The 24,718-nt window shown below is 50.8% G+C and overlaps 1 protein-coding gene and 1 non-coding gene across 2 annotated transcripts in view; both read left to right on the plus strand.

Annotated features, from left to right (window-relative positions):
- The window catches only part of LOC144124827 (uncharacterized), a 64,135-nt gene extending 59,703 nt beyond the window's left edge, over positions 1–4,432 (plus strand). The window contains exon 11 of the mRNA XM_077657727.1: positions 95–4,432. Coding sequence (XP_077513853.1) covers positions 95–416 — 322 coding nt within the window. The 3' untranslated portion in view covers positions 417–4,432. The remainder of the gene's footprint in view (positions 1–94) is intronic.
- Positions 4,433–6,987: 2,555 nt separating this feature from the next.
- Positions 6,988–7,061, plus strand: TRNAI-AAU (transfer RNA isoleucine (anticodon AAU)). Its single transcript has one exon. It is a non-coding gene; the product is annotated as a tRNA-Ile (tRNA).
- The last annotated feature ends 17,657 nt before the right edge of the window (positions 7,062–24,718 follow it).

Consider the following 24,718-nt stretch of genomic DNA (forward strand, 5'->3'; position numbering starts at 1 on the left):
AGACTTCTTTGTCACCTTGATGGAAGTAAAGGATATTTATTAGAATATACCAGCTTCTCACCCGCCCTTTCCTTCCTCTTCTCGCTCCGTGCAGTGGCTGCTGCGAGTGCGTGCGGCTTGAAGACGTTCTCCAACGCCTGCGCATCACGGCCGATGAGTTCCGGCACCGATTCCCGGCCGTCGAGGTGCTCGTGCTTCCGGCGCACGAGCTGAGGGCCAAAACCACCACCCCTTGGCTGGACGAGGCCGCGGGTGCCAGTAGCCCCCGCGAAGCCACCTCGTCTCCACCGTCCGCAGCAGAGGCGAGTGGCGCCGCTTCGTCGCCCAAAGCGGTGGCGCCCGCCGTACAAGCGCTGCGCTTCGACGCCACGGTGCGCAGTATCCTCGGACTCCACCACCACCCCATCCCGCGATGAACAGCGACGACAGAAGTTGTTGCTCCCCCGTAGCCCGCGATGCTGCAGTCACCTCTCTCACCCACCTCACCTCATCCACCAACCACCGTCACCCATCTGATGCCGCAGAGCTGACTCTGGCACCCCGTATGTGTGTGTATGCGACTTGACCAGGCAGTCATCGACAGCATCGCAGACCTCCCTCTACAACCACTGGTGCTGGCGCCAGGGACAATCCGGCATGGACACGCAGAGGGCGCGCAGCTCGCAAACGTTGTGCAGACACTGAACGAACCGTGATCGCGTTGCCGCCCGCCCTCTTGGTGTGACGCCGGACAGGTTGCGGGACTAGTGCTTGGAACGTTCCCGTTGTGAGCTCCAAGCAGACTTTCCTTGCGACACCAAGCCGCTTCTTGCAGCAGTTCATGGGATCGATGCGGCCAAGCGAACGAATCTGTTTTCATGTCGTCCGCGAACGGTGAACTGCTGTGCCATTAGGCCGTGGCAGTCAGTGTGCTGCTCCGTCTGCAGCATCGCAACCACAGTGTCGTGTTCCACTGAGTCCCCATCCAGCCTCTGTCGCATCTCTTTCCACATTTCTTATGCATTACTTTCCCCACTGAACCCCTCGTCAATGGTGCGTTAGAATCCTTCCCGGACACTTCCGAGAAAAATAAAAAGGGCATTTTAGGGAGTGTGCAGCACTTGGCGCTCCCGCTGGCCATTATATTTACAAGTTTTGGCGTGCCTCCTGCTATATAGTAGTTGTGCGTGGAACCTGAAGAGCAAACTTCGCGTTTTTTCTGTATTTGCATCCTGGCATCTATCTCTCCACACTTGCTCTTATTGATGTTCCTGCACGATGTATGTAAATTTCTGTGCCGTGAACGTTGTTGCATACACTAGCGAGGCGTCCAAATCGCTGCGTTACACACCTACAAGTGCCACTCATGTACGCTCTTGTGGGGAGGGGAAAGTGTTGCCGACTTGCCTCGACGAAAAAGAAATGCCATGTATTCATTTCTCATTGTGTGCTTTGTCACCCGATGTTGTTTCGCAATTCTTGAGTCTAGCCGCAATGGTTTGGTCTCGACGTCGTCTAGTTGGCTGCCATGCGCCTGCAGCCTGCTTGCAGTGTTAGGTCAGCAATGTGAATATGTTTGTGTCCAATGTGTCTTGATTTTTTTTTTGTCTCCTAGAAGAGGCTTTCAAAGCCTGTGAGCTCTTTGGTGCGTATCCCTGCCTTCTGTTGTATCATAGAGTATTTCCAGGGGAATATTTGAGGCACAGAAACACATATGTGCATCTTTATTGTAGCGAGATCGAGTGAGCATGCCCGCTTTGATCGTCGTATTAGTCGCCTTATGCCATTGCTCGCAGTCTCTAATGGAAGCTCAGTCCACGCAGGAGTGGCAGTGACTGCTCTAAGTCCCGGTTCAACACACGATGTGCGAAGAAGCGGTAAAGCATGCTAGTGGGTTCAGAGCAGGAATATATCCTGGAGAGGATCTCTATCAGTCTCTCTCTTTGTTTCTTTTTATATTCCTTTTTTAACCATGCAGTGTAGTGCCAGTTGCCCCATTTGCAGTGTTGGAGCTCTCTCTCCTTGATGATTTCGTATTTAGAAGGCCATCTGTCTGTGTGACTTTTGTATCACCAATTGGTTCTGTTGGGCCATCAGATCACACGTGAAGTATACACCTCTCTGCCTTATTTTACTTTTCTTGCGCCCATGTTTGCTCACAAATAAAAAAACAGATGCTTTTTTTTTCTATTCTTTATTCTGTCCCTCCCTCATGCATCTTAAAATGCACTCTGGAAATTCTAAGTGCTTACTGATGGTTTGAATTACCACAATCTCCTGGTTGTAGATTCCAGTTGAATCAACCGCGTGTGGTGGCATTTAGCTTAGTGTTATTTAGAAAAGAATTGCTTGCACCGTAGCCGATTTCGGCGATAAAGACAGCCACCATGTCCTCGATTGACAAAAGCAAAGGCTGCCGCCATCCCCCAAATATACTCGCTGCTGCTACAGCAATGGGAGCAGTCCCTTCATGAAGAATAGCTCTTTTTTCTAAGGGGGTGATTTGGTCTTCTTTTTTTTATGACCCTAGCCATAACACACCTCGCATTTTGTTGCCTGTCCCTATAAACTTGGTGCGCCTTGTGCCTCTCGTGCGCTCTAGGCCCGACAGAAGCGGAAGAGCAAAACACCCTTGCACATCTGCCAGACCTCGCGCAGCTTCATCGCCTTTGCTTGCAGCTGTTCTTGCTCTATTCAGTCAACGTGTACTCTACGCAGGTCTCGTTCCGCTGTCCACAAACGTAATGCGCGGTCTTTCGTTGTCCACACAGGCTGTACGCGCTACCAGTCACAAGTGTTAGCTTTTCCTGCCTTCGCCGTCTGTGCACACTACTTTTTACGACCTCTCTGAGTGGGCAAATTGGGGATAGAGGGAAATGGGTTAGTTGGGAGAACACGTGTATCGTTGTCAACTTTCGCAGAGTGTCTTAAAAGATAAATTGTACTGCTGCACCTACCTGCAGTGTCGTTGTTTCGGACCCTTATCCATGTGCCTAGAAAAAAGTTTCTCTCAACTTTTTGAAATCTTGTTCTTTCTTATAGCGGTGTTTCAGTGTGTGTGTCTCTGTGTCTGTGAACACCGACACCATTAACAGAAACAAAAAAAGTGTTGGCCGTAATGAATTGTGTAGACAACTTGCCTGATGTTGTTGACCAGAGACCTCTCTCTCTACTCTTGGTGTGTAGCATCTGCAATGCGTGTTTGCGTACCCCCTTTTTTTCTTAGCCAGAGCTCTCTTTTCCGTATTCGCATGAAGTTTGGTTTGCTGCAATGCCTAAATACAGAAAACATCCATCAGAAGGCAAAAATTTACGATTCCTTAAAGAACTGAAGAAATCCGATAGAACAGTAATTTGTTCATTTTCTTCCAGTACACTTAGTGATTTCTACGCTGCCGAAATGTTGTCTGACCTGGACTCTTATGTAACGTCCGACATGTCATCTAAAGGCTACTGCTGGCGGTCGGTCGGCAGGGAGATCAGAACAAGTTAAGGAGCAAACTCATGATTTATGGAAGCTTGCCAACAACCGTCCTTCACTGCCCTGGGTCGCTGTGATTCAAGAAATTGCATAGAGCCTACAGCTAACCATCCTTCTAAATACTCTCGACTTCCTTTGCTTGAGCATTGTGGAATTCTTTTGTTTTAAAGGCTGCTCTGTATAAGAAATTGCAGGCTTCACTTTGTGGATGTCAACTCCTTTTCTATGGTTTTCAAGTGCTCGCTGTCACCTGCGAACGTACATAGGTCCCCTCGGCATCATCTCTTTTTGCTCATTATATTGTATGTAACACGTGCTGAGTGCTTATTGACACTGGTTACCTGTTTTGTCCACTTTTCTCTCACATTACATGCTGTGTACACGAAATTTATGGCTTGTTTTCGTTGGCTCCTTTCTCCAATTATTTCTTGTCTCCGGTTTCCAACAACAAAGAAACCATGTTACCTGCCTTTACCACCCTTTACGCTTTCTCGAAATTCTCTAGCCAAATATTAGATGAGGTGAATTTACATGCAAGTTATATGCGCCCGTTTCCACCTCACTACAGTGTCTGAACATGGAAAGCCGAGTGGTCGTCTATGGACCTTCGCAGGTGACGTGCGTTGCATTGCGGTACATGTGCGTGGCTGTGTCTGTGTGTACGGTGTGCGTAGTCTCCTATGTACACATTTCTTTGCGTCAGCGAGCTTGTCAAGCTTCGCTTTCGGATTTCTCTTTTCTTTTTCTATGGTGGGCGACCCACGCTCCTTCATCACCTCTCCAGCGAATGTCCTGCTTTTTTTTTTGCTCGCCTAGTTTTCGGAATTGCTTCTTTGCTCGCTGTATTTTTGGATGTACCATATATATATGTATTTTGTAAATAATGCCGTGTACATAGGAAACATCAGAAAGGATTATAATATACTGTATTCACCTGGAAAAATGATAAAAATGAAAAAGGTGTCCAATGAACCACTGTGTCCGAGTGTCAATGTCCTCCCTTCCTATGGACAGGCCGCCCTGCGGTGACCGCACTGTTCAGGGAGTGAGGGGGCCGGGTTTGCTGGTTGGTCTTCTAAGCGGAGCTATGTATGCTTCGTCGCTCAACAGAAACAAAACAAAAACAATGACATCTGCCTTGCCAGTGGATTCTCCTCAGAGCAAGCGGGTATTGCAAGAGGACAGCGCATAAGGTAAGAATGAGGAACAACCCAGAAGAAAAAAAATGTGAGGGGTCCGGAGTTCCAGCTCGAGTTATCGTGAAACCTGCAAGTATAGCTCATCTCGCTTCCTTGTACTCCATGTAGGGGTTACTAAATTTATTGGTGACCACTGCGTACGAAAGATATGGGTCAGCATAGAGCGATACGCTGCCGGGATCTGAGAGGCGCCAGTGCGCACGCTCCGATTGGTCGCGACGTGACTGATGCGCGAGCAGCTTGCCGGAACCTGGCGCCAGCTAGGTTCCGGTAGGACCACAGTGCGGCAGATAGTAGCGGTACCGCGTGGTTACCCTACACCATCTAGACTATAGTCTAGGTTACCACGGTCACGAGAACTGGGCGGAGGTCTCGCTTCTTCCACGGAAAGTTATTCACGGGATAGGTCGGCCAAATCTACTGCGTTCTTAAAATGCTGTATATCGCTCACTATTATTCATTATGCAGTTGCGGAAGTGCAGCGTTTAAATTGGGGCTGTAGCAAAAATTCGTGAGGCCATAGAGCACAGAGACAGCTGCGTTTCAGGTGCTCAGCCGTGCAGGCGTCGGTGCTGCGGACCAGGAGGTGCACCTGTGATCGTTGCGGATATGTCCGGTGGCCATGTTTATTGATTTATTTATCTCAAATACTTTTTGGCCCATGTAGGAGGGGCTGTCCAAATCACGAAAAATAAATAGTTGCACAAGGAACGGCAGATTACGAGGCATTAATCGATAACAAAGAAATACAGCACTCACTGACTCAAACAAAAGCTGTTGAAGAGCTTTACCAAAGCTACAGTAAGTACTATTGAAAAAGGCCGCCGGAAGGCAGTTCCAGTCGGAAACGGTTTGCGGGAAAAAAAAACAACGTTTTAATGTTTCAATCCTAGCAAAGAATGGTTCAAACAAATGTCTTCCTAACGCGTGTGTTCATCTCGACGATAACTGGTGAAAGAATTGAGGAATGAGGTACGTTTTGTTCATGTGTTAAAAGGTTACGCATAAACAAAAAAAAGGACATTTTTGCGTACTTCAAGTAGTGGGGTGCGGTCGCTTTTCATTGGTGTCGTAGGTGAGTACAACCTCCTGTATTTGTTATGCATAAACCTAATCGCCTTCCTTTGTACCACCTCAAGCTGGTAAATGTCCTTTCTGTATGAGCGGATGCCATAAGTTCGAAGCATAATCGAATTCTGAGCTATAAACGTTGGGTACGCAAGCAGTTAGAGCTTACTTGGAGCATTTCTAAGCTTCCGCCGTAAATGGCACAGCTTGGAAAATGCCGAGTAATAAATGTCTGAAATATGGGGAGATCGTTTTGAATCGTTTGTTAAGACAACCTCTAAACATAAGATGTGTTGTATCCATAATGGCAATATTTAGAAAGCTGTAAAGAAAGAGAAGGAACTAAAGTGATTTTTACGCGGTATTCGGAAAAATACAGCTTAATCTAGGTTCAGTTGCATATCCCATTTAACATAGTACTAGTGATGAACAGCCAAGAGTGAATTCTGCATCATATAGAGATCAGTGTGTTCATTTGTGCACTGAAAGAGAACGCAGTCATCTGCAAAAAGCCTGGCAGAGACATCTTTGGAGATAGCCGGGAGATAATTAACATAAATTAGAAAAAGAATTTAATAAACCAGCACCTCCCCGCTCACAGACTACTAAAAACAGTGGGTGCATATTTCTGAGGCAGAAGCAATGTTTTCTCGAGTTCCAGTTACCATAAAAATAAAAAAAACAACTAAATATGAGGCCTGGCCATGGCATTGTTCCGCAACAAGAACACAAAACACGCTCTTAAAATACTCGTTCGCATTGCTTTAAACATGGCCTCGATTCCGGCCGCTGCAATCGCGTTACGATAGAGGCGAATTGCTAGAGGCCCGTGTACAGTGCGATGTCAGTGCACGTTAAAGATGATGATGATGATGGCTTCTGGAACCCCAAGGGGTTAAATTAATACGGAGCTTCTTCCTCTTTTCCTGCTTTCACGCCCTCCTTCAGTTCCCCAAAGGCATGTCTGAGGTGTCCAACGTGAATAATACAGCGACTCTGCTGTTCTTTTGCTCATTGCCAATTTCCATTTTAATTTCGGCTTGTAATGCGTCACTCACCCCACATTTTTAATGCACGCGTTTTAGAGGTCAAGAAGATGTACGTGAAAAAAAAAATCGTGCCTGGTCACAGTGCTTACCGCGCTGTGTCGCGTTAAATAGCCAAACATGTGCAAGGACAAAAATAAACGCTACCAGGAAGCGTCCAGCGTTTAATGCAACCAAAGCACCACATCCTTCAGTTTTCCACGTGTGCTTGTCCGGCCTGCTAGCTCAGTCGGTTAGAGCGTCGTGCTAATAACGCGAAGGTCGTAGGATCGATCCCTGCGCAGGCCAAATTTTTTTTTTACATTCTGATCTTATGAACCAATCAGAAGACCACGCTTATTTACTGCTACCTCCGGTTGCGGCTTGCATAGCCCGTAATTTACTTTGCCTTTTTTTTTTCTATCTGCGGATTTCGGCCTCTACATTGCTAGGCCATGAATTAAACGATTCGAAACGCCACTCGGATGCTGCCAAAGACCCTGAGTTTGCACGTAGGAGGCGAAACGCTAAGACGTCCATGTGCTGTGCGATGTCAGTGCACGTCAAAGATCCCCAGGTGGTCGAAATTATTCCGGAGCCATCCACAACGGCACCTCTAATTCTTCCTTTCTTCTTTCACTCCCTCCTTTATCCCTAACCTTACGGCGCGGTTCAGGTGTTCAACGATATACGAGACAGATACTGCGCCATTTCCTTTCCCCCCAAAACCAATTATTATTATTGTTTACACTTTTAGCTCTGTTAGCGCTCACCCCCAATACCCTACACTGTTAGCGCTCAAAACGCCGGGCGCCGACAACGCCGACTCCGGAGTTTCTGGAGTACGGGGCCTTTAACGCCGTTGGGATAGTACACTTCTTACAACAGCGTAGGGAGCACTGGAGAAACGCGTGGTTCATCCCTTGCTACCGTACTGAAAACCTGTACAGGTTTGAACGGGTTCAGAGACCGGGATTATGAAACGGGACGTACAACCTATATCAATCGGGGTCGCGGGATTGGTCGGGCCCCAGGACTAGTCGGAGACCCAGGATTGGCCGGTGCTCGAATTGGTTGGGGAACGGAATTGGTAGGGGCCCTATAGGATTAGTCGGGCACCCGGAATTATTCGGGACCTTGGGATTACTCGGGGCCCCGGGATCAGTCGGGGAACGATCTGCTTCACTCGTCTAAGCTGGAGCCAGCCTTCAGTGTGCGTTTTATATTGTAGGACAAGCGTGCCAGATTTAGACGTCCCTCTAGAACAGAGTGCAAACTTGAGCTGTTTGCTACGTATCTAATTCAAGTTAAAGTCTATTTTTAACACAGTCATGACATCGCGATGGTTCGAGAGGGTACTAATTCATTTTCTGTTTCACTATTTTTGTGCTACTGCTTGTACTTGATCGACGCAGAAAGATAATGCCTTCCTCATGGCTACTTCGTGGTCTACGTCGCCACCGCTGTGTTTCAATCATCCTCGAGCATATTCTTCACGTTGATGACGAATACCTACCTTCTTTCACTTATGAGTTGCAAGTTGTTCGTTAGTCACTGATGTGAAGGTCAACCGCCGCGTCTATCAAGGTGGCTAAAGAAGTTATCGGTTCAGCTGCAAGCTTGAAACAGTAAACAAATTATTTCAGTGTTCTCAGCAAGTCCCCGTCAGGTATACACTTGCTCCGGCATGAGCGCCATGCTGGACCCAGGTAAATCTGTTTAAGCTCCGAACGTCTCCGTTCTTTCGGTATGCTAAACCGGCCCCCATTAAACCTATTTACGCTCCGAAGAGTACCGTGCTGCCAAGTAAAAGCGTTAAACAGGACACGGTTAAACCTGCCTCAGCTCCGATCAGTGCCGGTCTCGCCGATATGAACGCTAAACCGGACACAGAGAAACGCTGGGCCCGGTATACACCTGTTTGCCTCAAACCGGACCAGCATGAAACCTGTTTCTTCCGGTAAACTCTGGTTTCATTGCGTACTGGACTTTCATAGGGAAGGCTTCCAGCGTGCTAAAGCGGTTGAAGTTAATTATAATTTTCAGTGTAAACCGTGTCTCGATGAGTGAAGGGTACGGTCCTGTTCTTGAAAAAGAAGAGCCATGCTGCCTCCCAAGCTTGTTAGGAGCACAACGATGTAATAATAATTGGTTTTTTGGGGAAAGGAAATGGCGCAGTATCTGTCTCATATATCGTCGGACACCTGAACCGCGCCGTAAGGGAAGGGATAAAGGAGGGAGTGAAAGAAGAAAGGAAGAAGAGGTACCGTAGTGGAGGGCTCCGGAATAATTTCGACCACCTGGGGATCTTTAACGTGCACTGACATCGCACAGCACACGGGCGCCTTAGCGTTTTTCCTCCATAAAAACGCAGCCGCCGCGGTCGGGTTCGAACTCGGGAACACCGGATCAGTAGTCGAGCGCCCTAACCACTGAGCCACCGCGGCGGGGCGCACAACGATGTGGCGTCAAAGAAAAGTGCACTTGCAGTGGTTATAACGGTGAAACATACGTTTATCATAACGTAAGGCTCTTTGTGCAATCATCAAATCCATCGCTTTTCTGGTCGGCACCAAATATTCAGCGCGCACGAGCTAAGAAAGCTGTAATATTTTTACCTTATGGCAGTTTATTAAATCTTTCCGCCCTGAAGCAGCACAACTGAGAGATGCAAAAGATGTCGTAGCGGAGCGCCCCCTCCCATCCTCCTTCGTTTTCCGTGGTTCTGCAAGACTCTCAAGCATCTCGATTTCATTTGGTAAAAATTGCAAATTGTATAGTAAATTGTATAGCAGCCGACCCGCCGCGGTGGCTTAGTGGTTAGGGCGCTCGGCTACTGATCCGGAGCTCCCGGCTTCGAACCCGACCGCGGCGGCTGCGTTTTTATGGAGGCAAAACGCTAAGGCGCCCGTGTGCTGTGCGATGCCAGAGCACGTTAAATATCCCCAGGCGGTCGAAATTATTCCGGAGCCCTCCACTACGGCACCTCTCTCTTCTTTTCTTCTTTCACTCCCTCCTTTATCCCTTCCCTTACGGCGCGGTTCAGGTGTCCAACGATATGTGAGACAGATACTGCGCCATTTCCTTTCCCACAAAACCAATTATTATTATTATTATTGTTATTATTATTAGAGCAGCTGACAGGCATTGATGAACAGACGCTAATTGTAAGAATCGAGTGACTGATTGAGTGAGTGAGTGAAAAAGATGCCGCCACCGTCTGCAAGACGTTGAAGTAACGAGCGTTAGCTGTTTGGTTTACTAGAATTGCTATGAATGAGATTAAAGTGAGGTACACCAATGGAAATACAAATTTGACAAATCCAAGTGACGTCATCAATCAATCACCAATTGGATATACCACTGACGTCACCAATAAATCACCAATTCGGTATACCTATGACGTCACAAATCAATCACCAATTGGGTAGCTATATCGATCGATTTACTATGGGGGCCGCTGTCTTGAATTCCTCGGACTTGGAAAATTTTACGCCGAAGGGGGGTGGTAGCAGACCCCAAGAAATCGAGAAACGTGGATAACAGCTAACCCTCTTAAAACGAACAAATGGCTTTCGGCTAATGAGCGAAAAAGCACTTTTCACAGCGCCACCCACAGAGTACCGCTGTCTTTTTAGTAGGAATCGTTTTGTAGTGCATACACCTTTTTTTTTTAAAAAAAAAAACAAGTATTCATTCTTGTCGTCTGTTTCTCAACATCGCTAAGCTTGGCGCCACGGTGCCTGCAGACGCAACCAACGAAGCGTATGGCAGGTCTCTGTATAGTTTTGTGGGGACGTTTGAAGTTCAGAAGCAGTAAACACAGCGACAAACGACATGTGTGAGTTGGTCCTCTTCACTGCGTGGAGAGGAACACTACGCTGTGAACTCTGCCGGGGACTCCAAACATGCATGCCGTGTAGTGAACTTCCGATGCAGTGCAGGACACTCGCCTAAAAGCGCAAACGTTTCTGCACATGGCATGCAAAGGGCGTTTCGCTTTCAGTTATGAAAGATCAACCTGAGCAGGCTGTACAAGCGCACGAAGGATATTAGCGCCCAATTGAGGCCGACATCTCATGCGACCACACGGGCCGTCTCGCCTCAGCCTCCAATCATCGTGCCTGTGACGGGTCATTCATTAGCGAACACTTCACATCCAAGACGACCGCAGCGATCGAATTAAGGCAATGTGGTTCGGTCTGCACAAAGCTGCTCTTTCCTGCAAGCTTCGGGAAAGAAACTGGGGATGCCGAGGAACAACGCCTTCTCGAAGGAACGATGATCGCTGAAAGCGCCGCAGGAGAGCTGCATACAAGATCGAGTCGGCCCGCACCTCGGTGCTAGGCGCGCTTGGTCGTTGCGTCAATCGACGCTAAGCATCGTCCCCGCGGTCGTGAGTACAGCCGCGTCCTGCCACGTGCGGTATCGACCTTGGGTTGTCCCTCCCGCGCGGCGACGGCTGTAGCGTCATGCGCCTCGCCGCCGCGTTCCGTTCGCCCGTTGCACGCACGGCACAACGGGCAAGCGCACGCCACGCAGCTCCGAGAAGACTGTAGTGGGTGGTCGAAGGAGGTCAAGCCAGCGGCGGCGCCGCCGCGACAGGTGGCCGTTCCGCGCCGACCGGTAATGATGATGGCATCGCGTGCGCCGGCTTCCGCGCACGCCAAGGTGCCACGCGTTGCCTCTGGCCGAGAGAGGGACAGCGGGCACCGAGGAGCGGCGCGGCTTCCGCCATCGGCAGCGACGCCACTTCCCAACGCAGCCCGCGTCAGCCCTGATTGTTGTCGCCTACTTTGGTCGTTCGCTGCGTCGCTTGCCGCATATCGACGGGGCTTGGGAGATGCTTTCGGAGCGTTGCAGTGTGTGCCGGTGTATGTCGCAGAAAAAGGGGACGAATAATAATAATAATAATTGGTTTTTGGGGAAAGGAAATAGCGCAGTATCTGTCTCATATATCGTTGGACATCTGGACCGCGCCGTAAGGAAAGGGATAAATGAGGCAGTGAAATAAGAAAGGAAGAAATAGGCGCCGTAGTGGAGGGCTCCGGAATAATTTCGACCGCCTGGGGATATTTAACGTGCACTGACATCGCACACCACACGGGCGCCTAGCGTTTTTCCTCCATAAAAACGCAGCCGCCGCGGTCCGGTTCGAACCCGGGAACTCCGGATCAGTAGCCGAGCGCCCTAACCACTGATCCACCGCGGCGGGTCAGGGGAGGAAGACATCCTTCGAAATCCTTCGAAAACTCAACGCGTGTGCCGCTCAGTCGTCCTACAAGTGCGACGCGTTGGCTGCAACGCGAAATTACGGGCTGTTTTACACCTCGAGGGAAACTTGGAGCGCGTAACTGCAGCGCGAAGCGCTGCAGCCGACAGCCGAGGAGGATCGGCAACAAAGGCGTGTGCGCAGTAAATACGGCCGTCTGCTCTTCCCGCGCATGCGCCTAGTGCAGCCGATTCTCGTCTGCAATCGTCGGCAGCGGTTCTCGAAGCACGGGGTTACGCGCTCAGTATTCCTCTTAGTAAACCGCCTGTACCTGCGACTGGGGAACTATCATGTGTGCTGTTATAGTACGTTATTTATGCTCGTGCTGCAGGTGACGTCTTCCTCAGCGAAGTTTACGACCACCTTCGTTCGATACATTTGTCTTCCTTAAAAAAAAGAAAAAGGCTTAATATCTGCATGGATTACCCTCAACACTTTCCTAGTGGATGTCTGGTATGTCCTCGACAAGGATGTCCAGAACAGGAGATGGAAAACAGGGGATATACAGAATCCTCGTCCGAAAGGGAAATCGAACATCCGGGCTACTGACGGTTTATCTGTCGACCGCCGATTCTTTTCCGATCGAACGGAAAGTGAAAGCCTGTTTGCGCACTGTTTAATGGCCTCCCGGAACCAAGATAAGAACGCCAGGAGCTTTCAACTAACGGTCGGTTTCTATCTACCCTGATCTTACCTGCCAAAGGAGCATTACGAGCTCCAGATAAACTCGGCCACTTGTGATCCTTCACGCGAACCGTGAAACCAAGTCTCAGAATTCCTTACTTCCCTCCTTTATGGAAATGCGGCCGCCCCAGCTGAGATTCGATTACGTGACCTTTTTTTACACAGCAGCCGAATTCCATAGTGATTGTGCGCGCGTGCGATTATGAACAGCAAGCGCAGTAACAGCGCGGTATCATGCTGTTACCGCATTTATCGCATATCATATCATATCGCATTTATCGCATTTATCACAGGGCACACCGCAGCCGAGGCGTGAGGGAAGAAATGAGCCAGGGGGGAAGGGAGGTAGACAGGAGCTTCACAACCTGCGCAGAAACCGCGCAGCACACGGGCGTTGTCCCGTTTCGTCTACACCGAACTGCAGCCGGGATCCGATCCAGAGACAACGTGATCAGCAACCCAACACCTTAGGCAGCCAGCCGCTCGGCGTGCCTGTGTTGTAACTTCGTGCTGTTTGAGACTCGTTCCGGCCAGCACACACCGCCACTCTGGAAGCGAGTGATTCTGCCACACGCGCAGCAGGCCGCTCATGTATCACGACCGCGCGCGACGCGACGGTATACCGCCGGATAATCGCCGACCAGAGGCTAGAACAAACGCGAGCGACCGACAGTTAACAGTGGGCCGCAACATGGCATGCGACACACTGCGCCGCCGCCCGGCCGTGGTGGATTCAAACGCACGACGCCGGCAGCGTGCCCACCCTCTCGACGCGGGGGAAGCTGTGCGTGTCAAAGCAGTTACCGGGGGCCACGCGCGCGCAGCGTCGCCCAGCCAGAGAGGAGAGCGCCGCTCGCAAAAAGGAAGAATAAAGCAATGAAAAAGAAAGAACAGGCCCCGAATGCCGCCGTGCGCGAACACGAAATACAGGAAGTGGCGGTGCCTCGATGCCGCCTCGCCTCGACGGCCTGCAAACCACCGCGCGAACCGCCGCGCAACGTGCGGCGCGCGGGAAAAAAAGTGTCGGCGCCTGGTCGCTGTGCTGTGCCTTCGCGCGTGCACGCACGCTCGCGCTCCACTCCGCCGGTGCTCCATTGGCGGCATACTTTGCGAGTCGCGGATTCGAATGGACGGAAATTCGGTGCGCATGTATAAGCGTCGCCGTGTCGGCGCGTAAGGTCGGTCGGTACAAGCACCTGCAAAACCTCTGCCTCTTTTTTTGCTGGGCCGTTTTCTGGTTTTTCGCGCGCCGCCGAGGGTGAGAGAAGCCATGTCCGCAAATGCGGCGCAGTCATTACCGGGCCCGAGCGCGCGAGCTGCTGCTCCCGCTGCGTTCAGGGCGAATTACCCCCGCGACCCGTCGATCGTTGGCCACCCTCCGGGCAGCGTTGACTGCCGCGGCTGATCGCGCCGGGTTACTTGCTTGGCGCGCATGAGGGGAAGAAAAATCGCCATAACGGTAAGAAAGTGGCAACCGGTATCATTTGCCGGGGCTCCGCTGCACGCCTTCCACTCCCTCAAACTCCCCCTTTGCATCGCCATTTCCCCCGTCGCCGCAGCGGGCTCTGCATACACAGCGGGCGCCGTGCTGCTGCTGATGAGATTGCATTTCGACACTGACGAGAACGAGCAGGTAACAAGAAGCCATTCCGCTAATATGTGCCATCAGCTCCGCCCAACTGTATACACCTAAAGCGCAGAGAAACGACTGATTACGGCGATCACTTTCTTTTCTTCCGTTTTTGTTTGTTCATTATTTTCTTTCTTTTTGTTTACACAGCAGATACTTTCTCCCAGGTAACAAGCATCGGCGCAGTGCTTTCTTCAAGCCTTTAATGAACCAGTTAGTGCATACCGCAGCCTAACGGCGCAGTTCAGGTGTACGTCGAGAACTGCACAGTTACCCTGCCTCCCAGCCGTGGTGGCTCAGTGGTTATGCCGCTCGGCTGCTGACCCGAAAGACACGGGTTCGATCCGGACCGCGGGGGTCGAATTTCGATTGAGGCGAAAATCTGGAAGCCCGTGCACTGCGCGATGTCAGTGCACATTAAAGAACCTCAGGTGGTCGAAATTGCCGGCGTCCTCCACTACGGCGTCTCTCAAAGCCCGAGTAGCTTTGGGACGTTAAACCCCCATAAACCATAAACCAAACCTTTCTTACTCACCTAATAACCCGTTCAAGCGCTTCGCGTCCAAATTAACCGCGCTCCGATTACGGAGTGGTGCGCGCAAATAAGTCCGCGGCGTTGGGAGCTTTATAGCTCTCGCACCGGACGCTCTGGTAATACGTGGTTGTTGTCGTTGTTGCGACTGAAAGAAGGATCAGAGGGAAAGTGCACGGGCCTGCCCATCGGCTCGAGCTGAACCACTATCACTGCCACGTGCAGAAAAGAAAGTTGAAAGATGTGTGAAGAAAGATTGAAAGGAACAGACGCGCGCCGCCGGACCTGATACCTGATGTAATATCTGCTGCGGGTCCTTGGACGCAAGATATTAAACTTATTTTTGGAATATTGCGGTATGCTCGGCTTGAAGCACTCTGGCACGGGTCAGCCCGGTATTGCACTGCTTCCGGGATCGGCCCGGGGAATATAGCGAGCGCCTTTTCTTTCTATCTTTGCTCTCCTATCCTTTACCCCTCCTACTTTCAGCACGGGGCAGCGAGCGTGGCTCGGCATGAGCCAGTAGGCAGGCCCGTGCACTTTCCTTTTCTTTCTTCCTATCAGAAACAGCAGCAGCCGCCGGAAGCCTAATACGGTGGTGCGCCAAGCCTCGATTATGTAGTACACTCGGGGACAGCTTTCTGTGGCTAAGCAGTGGAAGCTACGAGCGTGCGCCGCCAGGTTGCACTCCGGTGTCTTTCGCTTCCAGTGACTATTTCGCTCGTGAGCGCGTGCAAAGAGCGCGCTTGTGGAACCTGGCGTCTCGCGGTCGTAGCTTCCACTGCATAGCCACAGAAAGCCGTCCCCGAGTATAATGACGTACAGTGCAATAAATAAAACACAAAATTAAGAAACATAATAAATAAAGAGAAACGAGATCTACAGCATGCATGCGCCTTTCCTCTCTCCCAATAACATCATCCTCTTCCTCGCAGCGTTCAGCGGCGCCGAGATCGACTGAGGGCGCTCGGCTACTGAGCCGGAGTTCCCGGGTTAGAGCCCTTCTGCGGCGGCCGCGTCTCGAAGAGGTGGCTATCGCCCTTGCCATCATTAACACCAACTCTGATACTATACTAAACGCCACTGAATTCACCACACACAATTATGCGAGGGGCAGAATTTCTTAGGCAGCAATGAACGTATTGAGAATAATTGAGTTGATATGGGTCCCGGCCACGGAGGAACACTATAAGGAGTGGAAACTCCGCCGTCTGCGGCGACCAGAAAAGGTAGCAAGCCCGCGGCGCCACTATCCTCCTGGCGACGTCTGGCGGCCTGGAAAGAAACTACTGAAATACAACGTCACAGCGTGCCCGCTGAAGCAAACACCCGTTTCGTCTGCTTGTCGTCTGCTTTGAGCGCGAGCCGCCGGAGCCGCCTGCCCGGGGGCTGCATTTTTTAATTGCTTTTCCTGCTGCCTCTACGAGGCGCCGCAAGGCGCCAGCACTGCATGCGCCCCCGTCGGCGCATACAATTGTGACTATCTGGTCGCCTGCGCTCGCTCGCGCAGACAAAAGTTTCACCTCCTGTATAGTCTTGCCCCGTGGTCCCGGCTCACTCGGGGAATACTGGTAACGAAGCGGCACAAATCAAAGCTCAAATATTCGCCAGCCGAGCAGTGGACGCGGTAGTTACTGAGAGTTTCTCGAAGGACGGCCTAGCATCATATCGCGACTAATCATTTTAAACTAGAAAGGAGGATCTTCCCTCTTCCAGACAAAACCTTTGGTAAGGAGCAGAAGACCACATGGAGGCGATCAATATTCTATCCCGGTGATTACGACCCGGAATGTACACTATGTGGCGAAATAGCCACTGACGATCACATGCAAAAAGGAGCCGCCACAGGAATCTCTAATACAAGTTCCTACTCTAGAGCAATGGGAGGCCGTGTTGGTCAGCTGAGACCTGGGTGTTCAAACCCGGGCAATTGAATGGGCTAATCAGGTCTCCGCCAGCCTAGGGTGCCTCGAGGCGGCGCTGGCATCGAGGCACCCTATGCCAGCCGTGAGCTGACCGCCACCTAGCATGGATCATCTGCATTTTGGCTTTCGACGAAATAAATGCTTTGCAATCCTATTGATGGAGGCGAAACGCAAAAAGCGCCCGTTTGCTGTGCGATGTCAGTGCGCGTTAAAGATCCCCAGATGGTCGAAATTATACCGGAGCCCTCCACTAAGGCATCTCTTTCTTCCTTTCATCTTTCGCACCCTCTTTTATCCCTTCCCTTACGGCGCGGTTCAGGCGTTCGCCCAGATGTGAGACAGATACCGTGCCATTTTATTCCTCAAAACCTATTTTAATTTTTCAAATGCTGACATATGATTCAGGAAAAAATTAATTCTCTGGTGGTCGTGCCGCTGTAGGTTCCAGATCGTTAGCGATTCCAAGAGGTCATGGAATCAGTGTGCAGAGGTGAGGATACAAAAAAAAAAGAAAGAAGAAACCATGTTTGGTCAAACGCGGATGCGATCTTTACCAAGTGAGGACGAATGACGCCGCCGCCTTAGACACCGGGCTGTCGGAGACATTCTCCAGCACCCCAGGGGAGAGTTGAAGTTGGAGGCTCCCGCACGGTCTCCCTAGGACTCTAAAAGCTATAGCTCATCTGAGAGTCGTGAAGAAGCCAGGCAAGCCGGCCGCTGACCGCTCGAAAACACCACGGCATCGCGGACTACTGCCCTCCAGCTAACGTCGTGCCCCAGACGAATGAATATAGTTACGAGCCCAGTTTCACCTCAACAGTCTATGGGGATACGCACGTATCCGTCAGCTCGTTGTAACGATGTAACGATCGATGCCTTACTGACAGCTACATAGTATGATAAAAAATTGCGTAATTTGGTGCTTGCTTGTTCTCTATTTGTTCATTAATGTTTTTATGTACTCTAATGTTCCTCTGCTTAGACCCAAGGGTCCGAAGTATGTATTAAATAAATAAATAAAATAACTGCCGTGAGTAATTGCGCGTTGCCCGGATTGTTGTTCGGAGGGGGGCGCAGCGCCGCTCCCGTTGCGCTTGGCGCCTTTTCACTGGCGGGATGCCATCGCCGTTGGTGCCATCCTTGTCTCCCACATGGGGAACCACAACCATCGCAGGGGAGCGTTTGCCCGAGGCTGCCTTGTCCTTCAGCGGGAAGAGCTGGACGTCCAGAGCCGTGAGCGAAGAGCTCTAGCGATATGAGCTGTTCTTCCGGTCGCTTTAAGTGCGGGATTGCGTGTGCGATTCTGCCGCGTTAGCTGTCGGTGGCGGTATCCTTAAGGTTCGCGTAGGACATTTAGCGCCAGCGTTCGTGTGATCTCCCTGCGCACAATACCCATTCCTGGGGTCTCGTCTTACCTTCGTCATAGTCGGGTAGGGCCAGCGGTTGCAATTGGACGCCGCGAAAAGCCTCCAGAGGACTCTGAGATAAACGTCTCCGAGTTCACCATTTCCTCCCTCGTCGAATTCAGTCGCACTTCGTCGAATGTCCTCATAGGCGAGTTAAGTGTCGATTTCATGAAGCATAAGCAGTTATTAGTCGACGTTGCACCAGTGGCCAGGGCGTTTCACTTTTCAAACCAATCTATCGTATAGTCTGCAACATCACGAAGCATGCACATCGATGCGGTTTTCAGCAGGCATGCAGCGCGCACTGTAAAAGTTATTTCACATCTAACCACGCATTTCTCCGACCAGAAAGCAGGCATCATCCCGATGGAAGAAGCGAGAACGACACAGAGCCAATAAACGCAGTGGTCATACGCAATAATGCACATTATCGTCATTTTAATAGTTTGCCATCAATTCCAATCAAGAAATAAAAACTAACAACCAGAGGCAGATTTACAGGCCAGGGGAAGGAATGCAAGGTTCAAATGGGACCCCCCAATCCGCCCCCTCCTAGAGTGACCTATCAACCTATCCCTGCTAAAGGCGATCATACACCTATATAAAGATGCTGCAAATGACAGCGCTATATAGGTGTTCGTGCGTCTCTCGTTAGTTGCGTTTATTATATAGCTCACGCATTTGCAGCATGCATGGTCGTTGGCAATTACTTCCACCCAGCACGCTCGCTTCGTCTCTTCTGCAGTGGTTTGCTTGCTGCCGCTGCTCGAAGGCAGTGGCACTTGTCCCCTCTGGCCCGAACACGGAAAGGCGGCAACTCATCGCACCGCCGTGTTGCAGTTACGGAGGTGCCATGGAAGGCGACTGCCGCCGCCCTCCCATCGCGCATATTCATCAACAATAGCCGCCACGAGACCCAGCGGAACAAGTTGGACGCACTTGCACCACTCCTTTTTCTTTCTTCGTACGCTCTCCAACTTTCCCGGCCGGCAAATGGGTGTAGGGTAGCGAGCGCTGCTGGGAGCCACACGCGAGCTAAGCCAGATTTGATAATGCCGCATTTGCATAATGACAGCTTAGCCGCGCGCAAAGTTTGGCGCCAGGGGACAAACTATTGCCCCCAACGCCAGAACTGCGCCCCGAAGGAAGAGGTAAAAATCAGTGACGAAACGGGGCGGTAACGAATCTGTTTCTGATGGCGCAAGGTTGAATAGCAGAAGGGAACCGCGCCGGAACCACGGTAGCGTGGAGTATACTGCGCGGCATTTGACGCGCGCAGTCTTCTACCTATCCGGGGTCTTTGTACCTGCGTTCTTTTAGCGTGCAGCTCATGAGCGAAAGCAAATTTGTGAAATTTCTGAAAAAAAACCCCCTAAGGCGCCCGTGTGCTGCGCGATGTCAGAGCACGTTAAAGATCCCCAGGTGGTCGAAATTATTCCGGAGTCCTCCACTACGGCACCTCTTTCTTCATTTCTTCTTTCACTTCCTCCTATATCCCTTCCCTTACGGCGCGGTTCAGGTGTCCAACGATATATGAGACAGATACTGCGCCATTTACTTTCCCCCCAATTATTATTATTATTATTATTATTATTATTATTATTATTATTATTATTATTATTATTATTATTATTATTATTATTATTATTATTATTATTAATTTCTGAAATTGTCCTCGGCCCACAAATTGTTCGTTAAATGACAGCGCGCGAAAAAAGATAACGTACACCCCATTGGCAGTGAGGCTGAACTGCCGTAATTTCCCGTATACAATGTACCCGGTGCATACCATGCACGGCTCAATTCTGGCTGAAAAAAGACAAAAAAAAGTCAGCACCCCGGTACATTGTCAGCAGCCGGTGCATCAAATCGCGTTGATTTTGTTTGACTTATATGGGTTTAACGTTCCAAAGCGACTCAGGCTGTGAGACGCCGTAGTGAATGGCTCCGGGAATTTCGACCACCTGGGGTTCTGTAACGTGCACTGACATCGCACAGTATACGCGCCTCTAGAATTTCGCCTCCATCGAAATTCGACCGCCGCGGCCGGGATCGAACCCGCGTCTTTCGGGCCAGCAGCCGAGCGCCATAATCACTCAGCCACCGTGGCGACACAAATCGCGTTGAGAATTTTATGCAACTCAGGATGATACTGGAAAATAACATGCTGTATAGTCCGCACATATATAGATAGTCCGGAAGGCCCAATTTAAACTGTTAAAACATGCATACTCCGCGGGCAGCATTCGGTATTCGCGGTGTGTGGTTTGATGGGGATGCATTCTTCGTAGCATATTTATTCAATGAAAAGCGACAACAAATGAAGCAATAAGTCCCTACGTCGTTTATCATAAGAAGCTTTGTGAATGCCAGTCACTAACGTGACTCCTTGAGGGGAAGCATGTCATCCCATCAATGTACGAAATCGGGCCTCAGCCTTCCCTTAATAATAATAATAATAATAATAATAATAATAATAATAATAATAATAATAATAATAATAATAATAATAATAATAATAATAATAATAATAATAATAATAATAATTGGTTTTGGCGGAAAGGAAATGGCGCAGTATCTGTCTCATATATCGTTGGACACCTGAACCGCACCGTAAGGGAAGGGATAAAGGAGGGAGAGAAAGAATAAAGGAAGAAAGGGGTTCCGTAGTGGAGAGCTCAGGAATAATTTCGACCACCTGAGGATCTTTAACGTGCACTGACATCGCACAGCACACGGGCGCCGTAGCGTTTTGCCTCCATAAAAACGCAGCCGCCGCGGTCGGGTTCGAACTGTTGCATTTGGGTTGCAAGCCCCAAGGGTAGCGTTGGCCTGGCGGCCTGGGGCAAAGCTGGAAACATCCGAAGGTGCCGGCAAAGGATGAGTCGACTGGCAACAGAACAACTTGTTTATTCTGGCATCACAAAAGAGCAGCCGGTCAGGGCGACCACGTTACTCGAAGGGCGAAATCGAAGTCTCTCCGTTGGCGTCCGGGGCAGCCCCCTTTATACCCACGGAGTCGAGGGCAAGAAGGAACGGCTTGGGAAGAGGCGTCCGATACGGCGACGCTTGAACATGTCCAGACGTGACGGGCGCGTCCGCCAGGCCGGCGCCGGTCAGACCTCCTCGCCTCCCAGTTGGGGAGCTCCTCTCCCCGGCTGCCGCGCTTTGACAAGCGTGGGCAAAACATGCACACACACACACACGCACGCACGACGACACGTGGCACTGAAACCTGCCTGGACGCGCTTGGCGGGAGGCGTTGCGGCCGCGATGAACGAAGCCGCGGCGTCCGTTGCATCCGCGCCGGCTATACCGCGCGTCGAAGGCGAGACGTAACAGACCGCCCCGCCGGGAGAAGGAGATCCCGATGGTCAGGGGACTGCATCCGCTGTCCAGAGGGATGTCGCTCGATGATGCTCGTAATCGAAACCGATCGTCCCTCGACGTTGCTTGAGCGCAGCGCACAGAGAAGGCCTCGTTCTCGGGTTCAGGATCACATAGGACACTGCAAAGTCACTTCGGGAGAGTTGCCATTTTTGTGCTCGTTCCCAGCAAGCGTTAGAACTACGCCGAAACGCAACCGCTCAGTCAGCAAGCACGAGACAACCCTCACTAAGCTCTGCCAGGCTCTTTCCCCTTTTATACTACTGCCTAGTTCCTTACAGTAGTCAAGCAGCACTCAGAACGCGTCCACAAATTGGAAAATTGCACTAGAAAGCACATAATCACTTTGAAACACTACACAAAAGCAATATGTTAAAAATCCTGCCTCAGGAAGAAAACATCAGTAACCAACAACTTTGAGGCGGATTCCCACGTTAGGGGCTTCGACTTAAGCCATCGGCGTTACCGTTGAGACTCCCCTTTTTGTAACGCACCTCAAAGGAATATTGTTGCAAAGCGAGGCTCCAGCGCAGGAGGCGGCCATTTTTGGGAGATATGGTCTGCAGCCATTGGAGAGGGCAGTGATCCGTCTCAATGATAAACCTCGAGCCGGCTAGGTAGCATGACAATTTCTGAACGGCCCACACGAGACACGCACACTCTTTCTCGGTGGCGCTGTACGCCTGCTCACGACAGGTCAGCTTACGACTAGCATACAGGACGGGGTGTTCCACTTCTCCATTGTCCCTTTGGCACAGTACAACGCCCATGCCTCGCTCACTAGCATCACACTGAACAACGAACCCTTTGGTATAGTCTGGCGATCGTAGCACAGGCTGGCTTGTTAGGGCGCTCTTTAGGGCGCTAAAAGCTCTCTCCTTTGTCTCGCTCCAGACGACTGTTTGGGGCTCTGTTTTTCTTAGAGCATCCGTCAGGGGAGCCGCGATATCGGAGTACCTGGGGATGTACCTCTGATAGTAGCCGGCGACACCTAAGAACGACCGAATATCGGTCTTCGTGCGCGGTTGCGGGAAGTCTCGTACAGCGGCCACCTTTATTTCAGAGGGGCGGCGACGACCCTGTCCAATCACGTGACCGAGGTAGACAACCTCGGCCTGTGCTAATTGGCACTTGGGAGCCTTGACTGTCAAGCCCGCTTCGCGCAGGCGGGTTAGCACTGCCCGCAAGTGTGCCATATGCTCAGACCAGGATGCGGAGAATATCGCTACGTCGTCTAAATACGGTAAAGCGAATTCTTCCTGTCCCCGCAACACTTTGTCCATGAGGCTTGAAAAGCAGTATGGCGCGTTCTTCAAACCAAAACTCAAAACTTTAGGACGAAATGTTCCCATTGGTGAAATGAACGCCGCATACCTACTAGCCTCTTCTGTAAGTGGAACCTGCCAATAACCCCTGACAAGATCTAGGGTGGAAATAAACTGAGCGCTACTAACTTTCTCAAGGCGCTCCTCGATGTTAGGGATCGGATAAATTTGATCCTTAGTGATGGAATTAAGCCTGCGGTAGTCGACGCAAGGACGAGGTTCCTTGCCCGGTACCTCAACTAAAATCAAAGGGGAGGTATAATCACTCTCACCCGCCTCAATAACACCGAGCTGTAGCATTTTCTTTACCTCAGCCTCTATAATATCGCGCTGGCGGGGTGACACCCGGTACGCCTTGGATCGTACTGGCTCTGGGGAGGTAAGTTCTATATCATGAGTAAGGACAGAAGTCCTACCAGGCCTCTCAGAGAACTGACCTTGAAACTCTTGTAAGAGTTGGTGTAGTTCGGTTTTCTGCTCAGCCGACAGCGGTGCTTTAATGATTAAGTCACTAATGACCTGATCAGTGTCTTCCCTGTTCGTCACTGAGCCTAGTCCCGGAAGCTCGACCGGAAGCTCTTCTAACTTTCCCGTGTCGGGCATTTCCTCTCCAGTACCTGGTGCCTTCAAAGCTACAGGCTCAATTTTATCCAGTTCTGACGTGCTCGGAATATCAGCTTGCTGCGCCTCCGACCCTTTCTCATTGTTCGACAACGTCGGCCCCGCAACTACCGCCTTTGCAGCGAGCTCCCGAACTCTCGGTCTGGTTAAGGCCTGAACGCTAGCCTCACCAAACAAAAGCCCCTTCTCGCGCAGGAGGTGATCGGACCTGTTCGAAAATAGGTACGGGTACTGGGGGGGCAGCCTAGATGACACTACGGCCTCCGTCTCAATTGCTCCGAAAGGTCCTTCAATAACCACTTTTGCTACGGGCAGACACACGCTGTGAGCTTCCACTGCTTGCTTGATCCATGCGCACTCGCCCGTGAACATATCGGGTTCTACGTAAGAGGTGTGAACTACATCCATTGTAGCTGCGGAATCACGAAGCACTCGGCACTCTTTCCCGTTCACGAGGAAGTCTCGCATGTAAGGCTCGAGAAGCTTCATGTTCTCGTCAGTGCTACATAATGACAAACACACGACTTCTCTTTTTGTTTCTGGACACTGCGCCGAAAAGTGACCCGGCTTCTGGCACGTATAACACACGCGCGCTTGCCTCCTCTCGAACCGCTTTCTGCGTTCGGCTTCGGCTGCCGCCGTCTCCTTACGTTCGGTCGGACTGCTTTCACTCGCATCCGCACTACGCGTGTCCCCCCTTGCTCTCATGGGTGTGAACTTCGGCCTCTCAGACTTGGAGCCAAATTCACCCTTTTGACCGTCCTTAGCTCCGCGAGCCCGACGCGTCACAAACTCCTCGGCTAGCTCGGCGGCTTTAGCCACTGTACTAACGTCTGGCCTATCCAAGACCCAGTACCGCACGTTCTCAGGTAACCGACTATAAAACTGTTCCAGCCCGAAACACTGCAGAATTTTCTCGTGGTCACCAAACGCTTTCTCTTCTTTGAGCCACTCCTGCATGTTTGACATAAGCCTGTAGGCAAACTCTGTATACGACTCGCTTCTGCCTTTTTCATTTTCCCGAAACTTCCGACGGAACGCCTCCGCTGACAGCCTGTACTTTTTTAGCAGACTTGATTTCACTTGGTCGAAATCCTCTGCCTCCTCTCTCTTCAAGCGAGCGACTACGTCGGCCGCCTCGGCGGGTAACAAAGTGAGCAAGCGCTGTGGCCACGTTTCCCGAG

Source organism: Amblyomma americanum, chromosome 3 (assembly GCF_052857255.1).
Source record: "Amblyomma americanum isolate KBUSLIRL-KWMA chromosome 3, ASM5285725v1, whole genome shotgun sequence".
Lineage (NCBI taxonomy): Eukaryota > Metazoa > Arthropoda > Arachnida > Ixodida > Ixodidae > Amblyomma > Amblyomma americanum.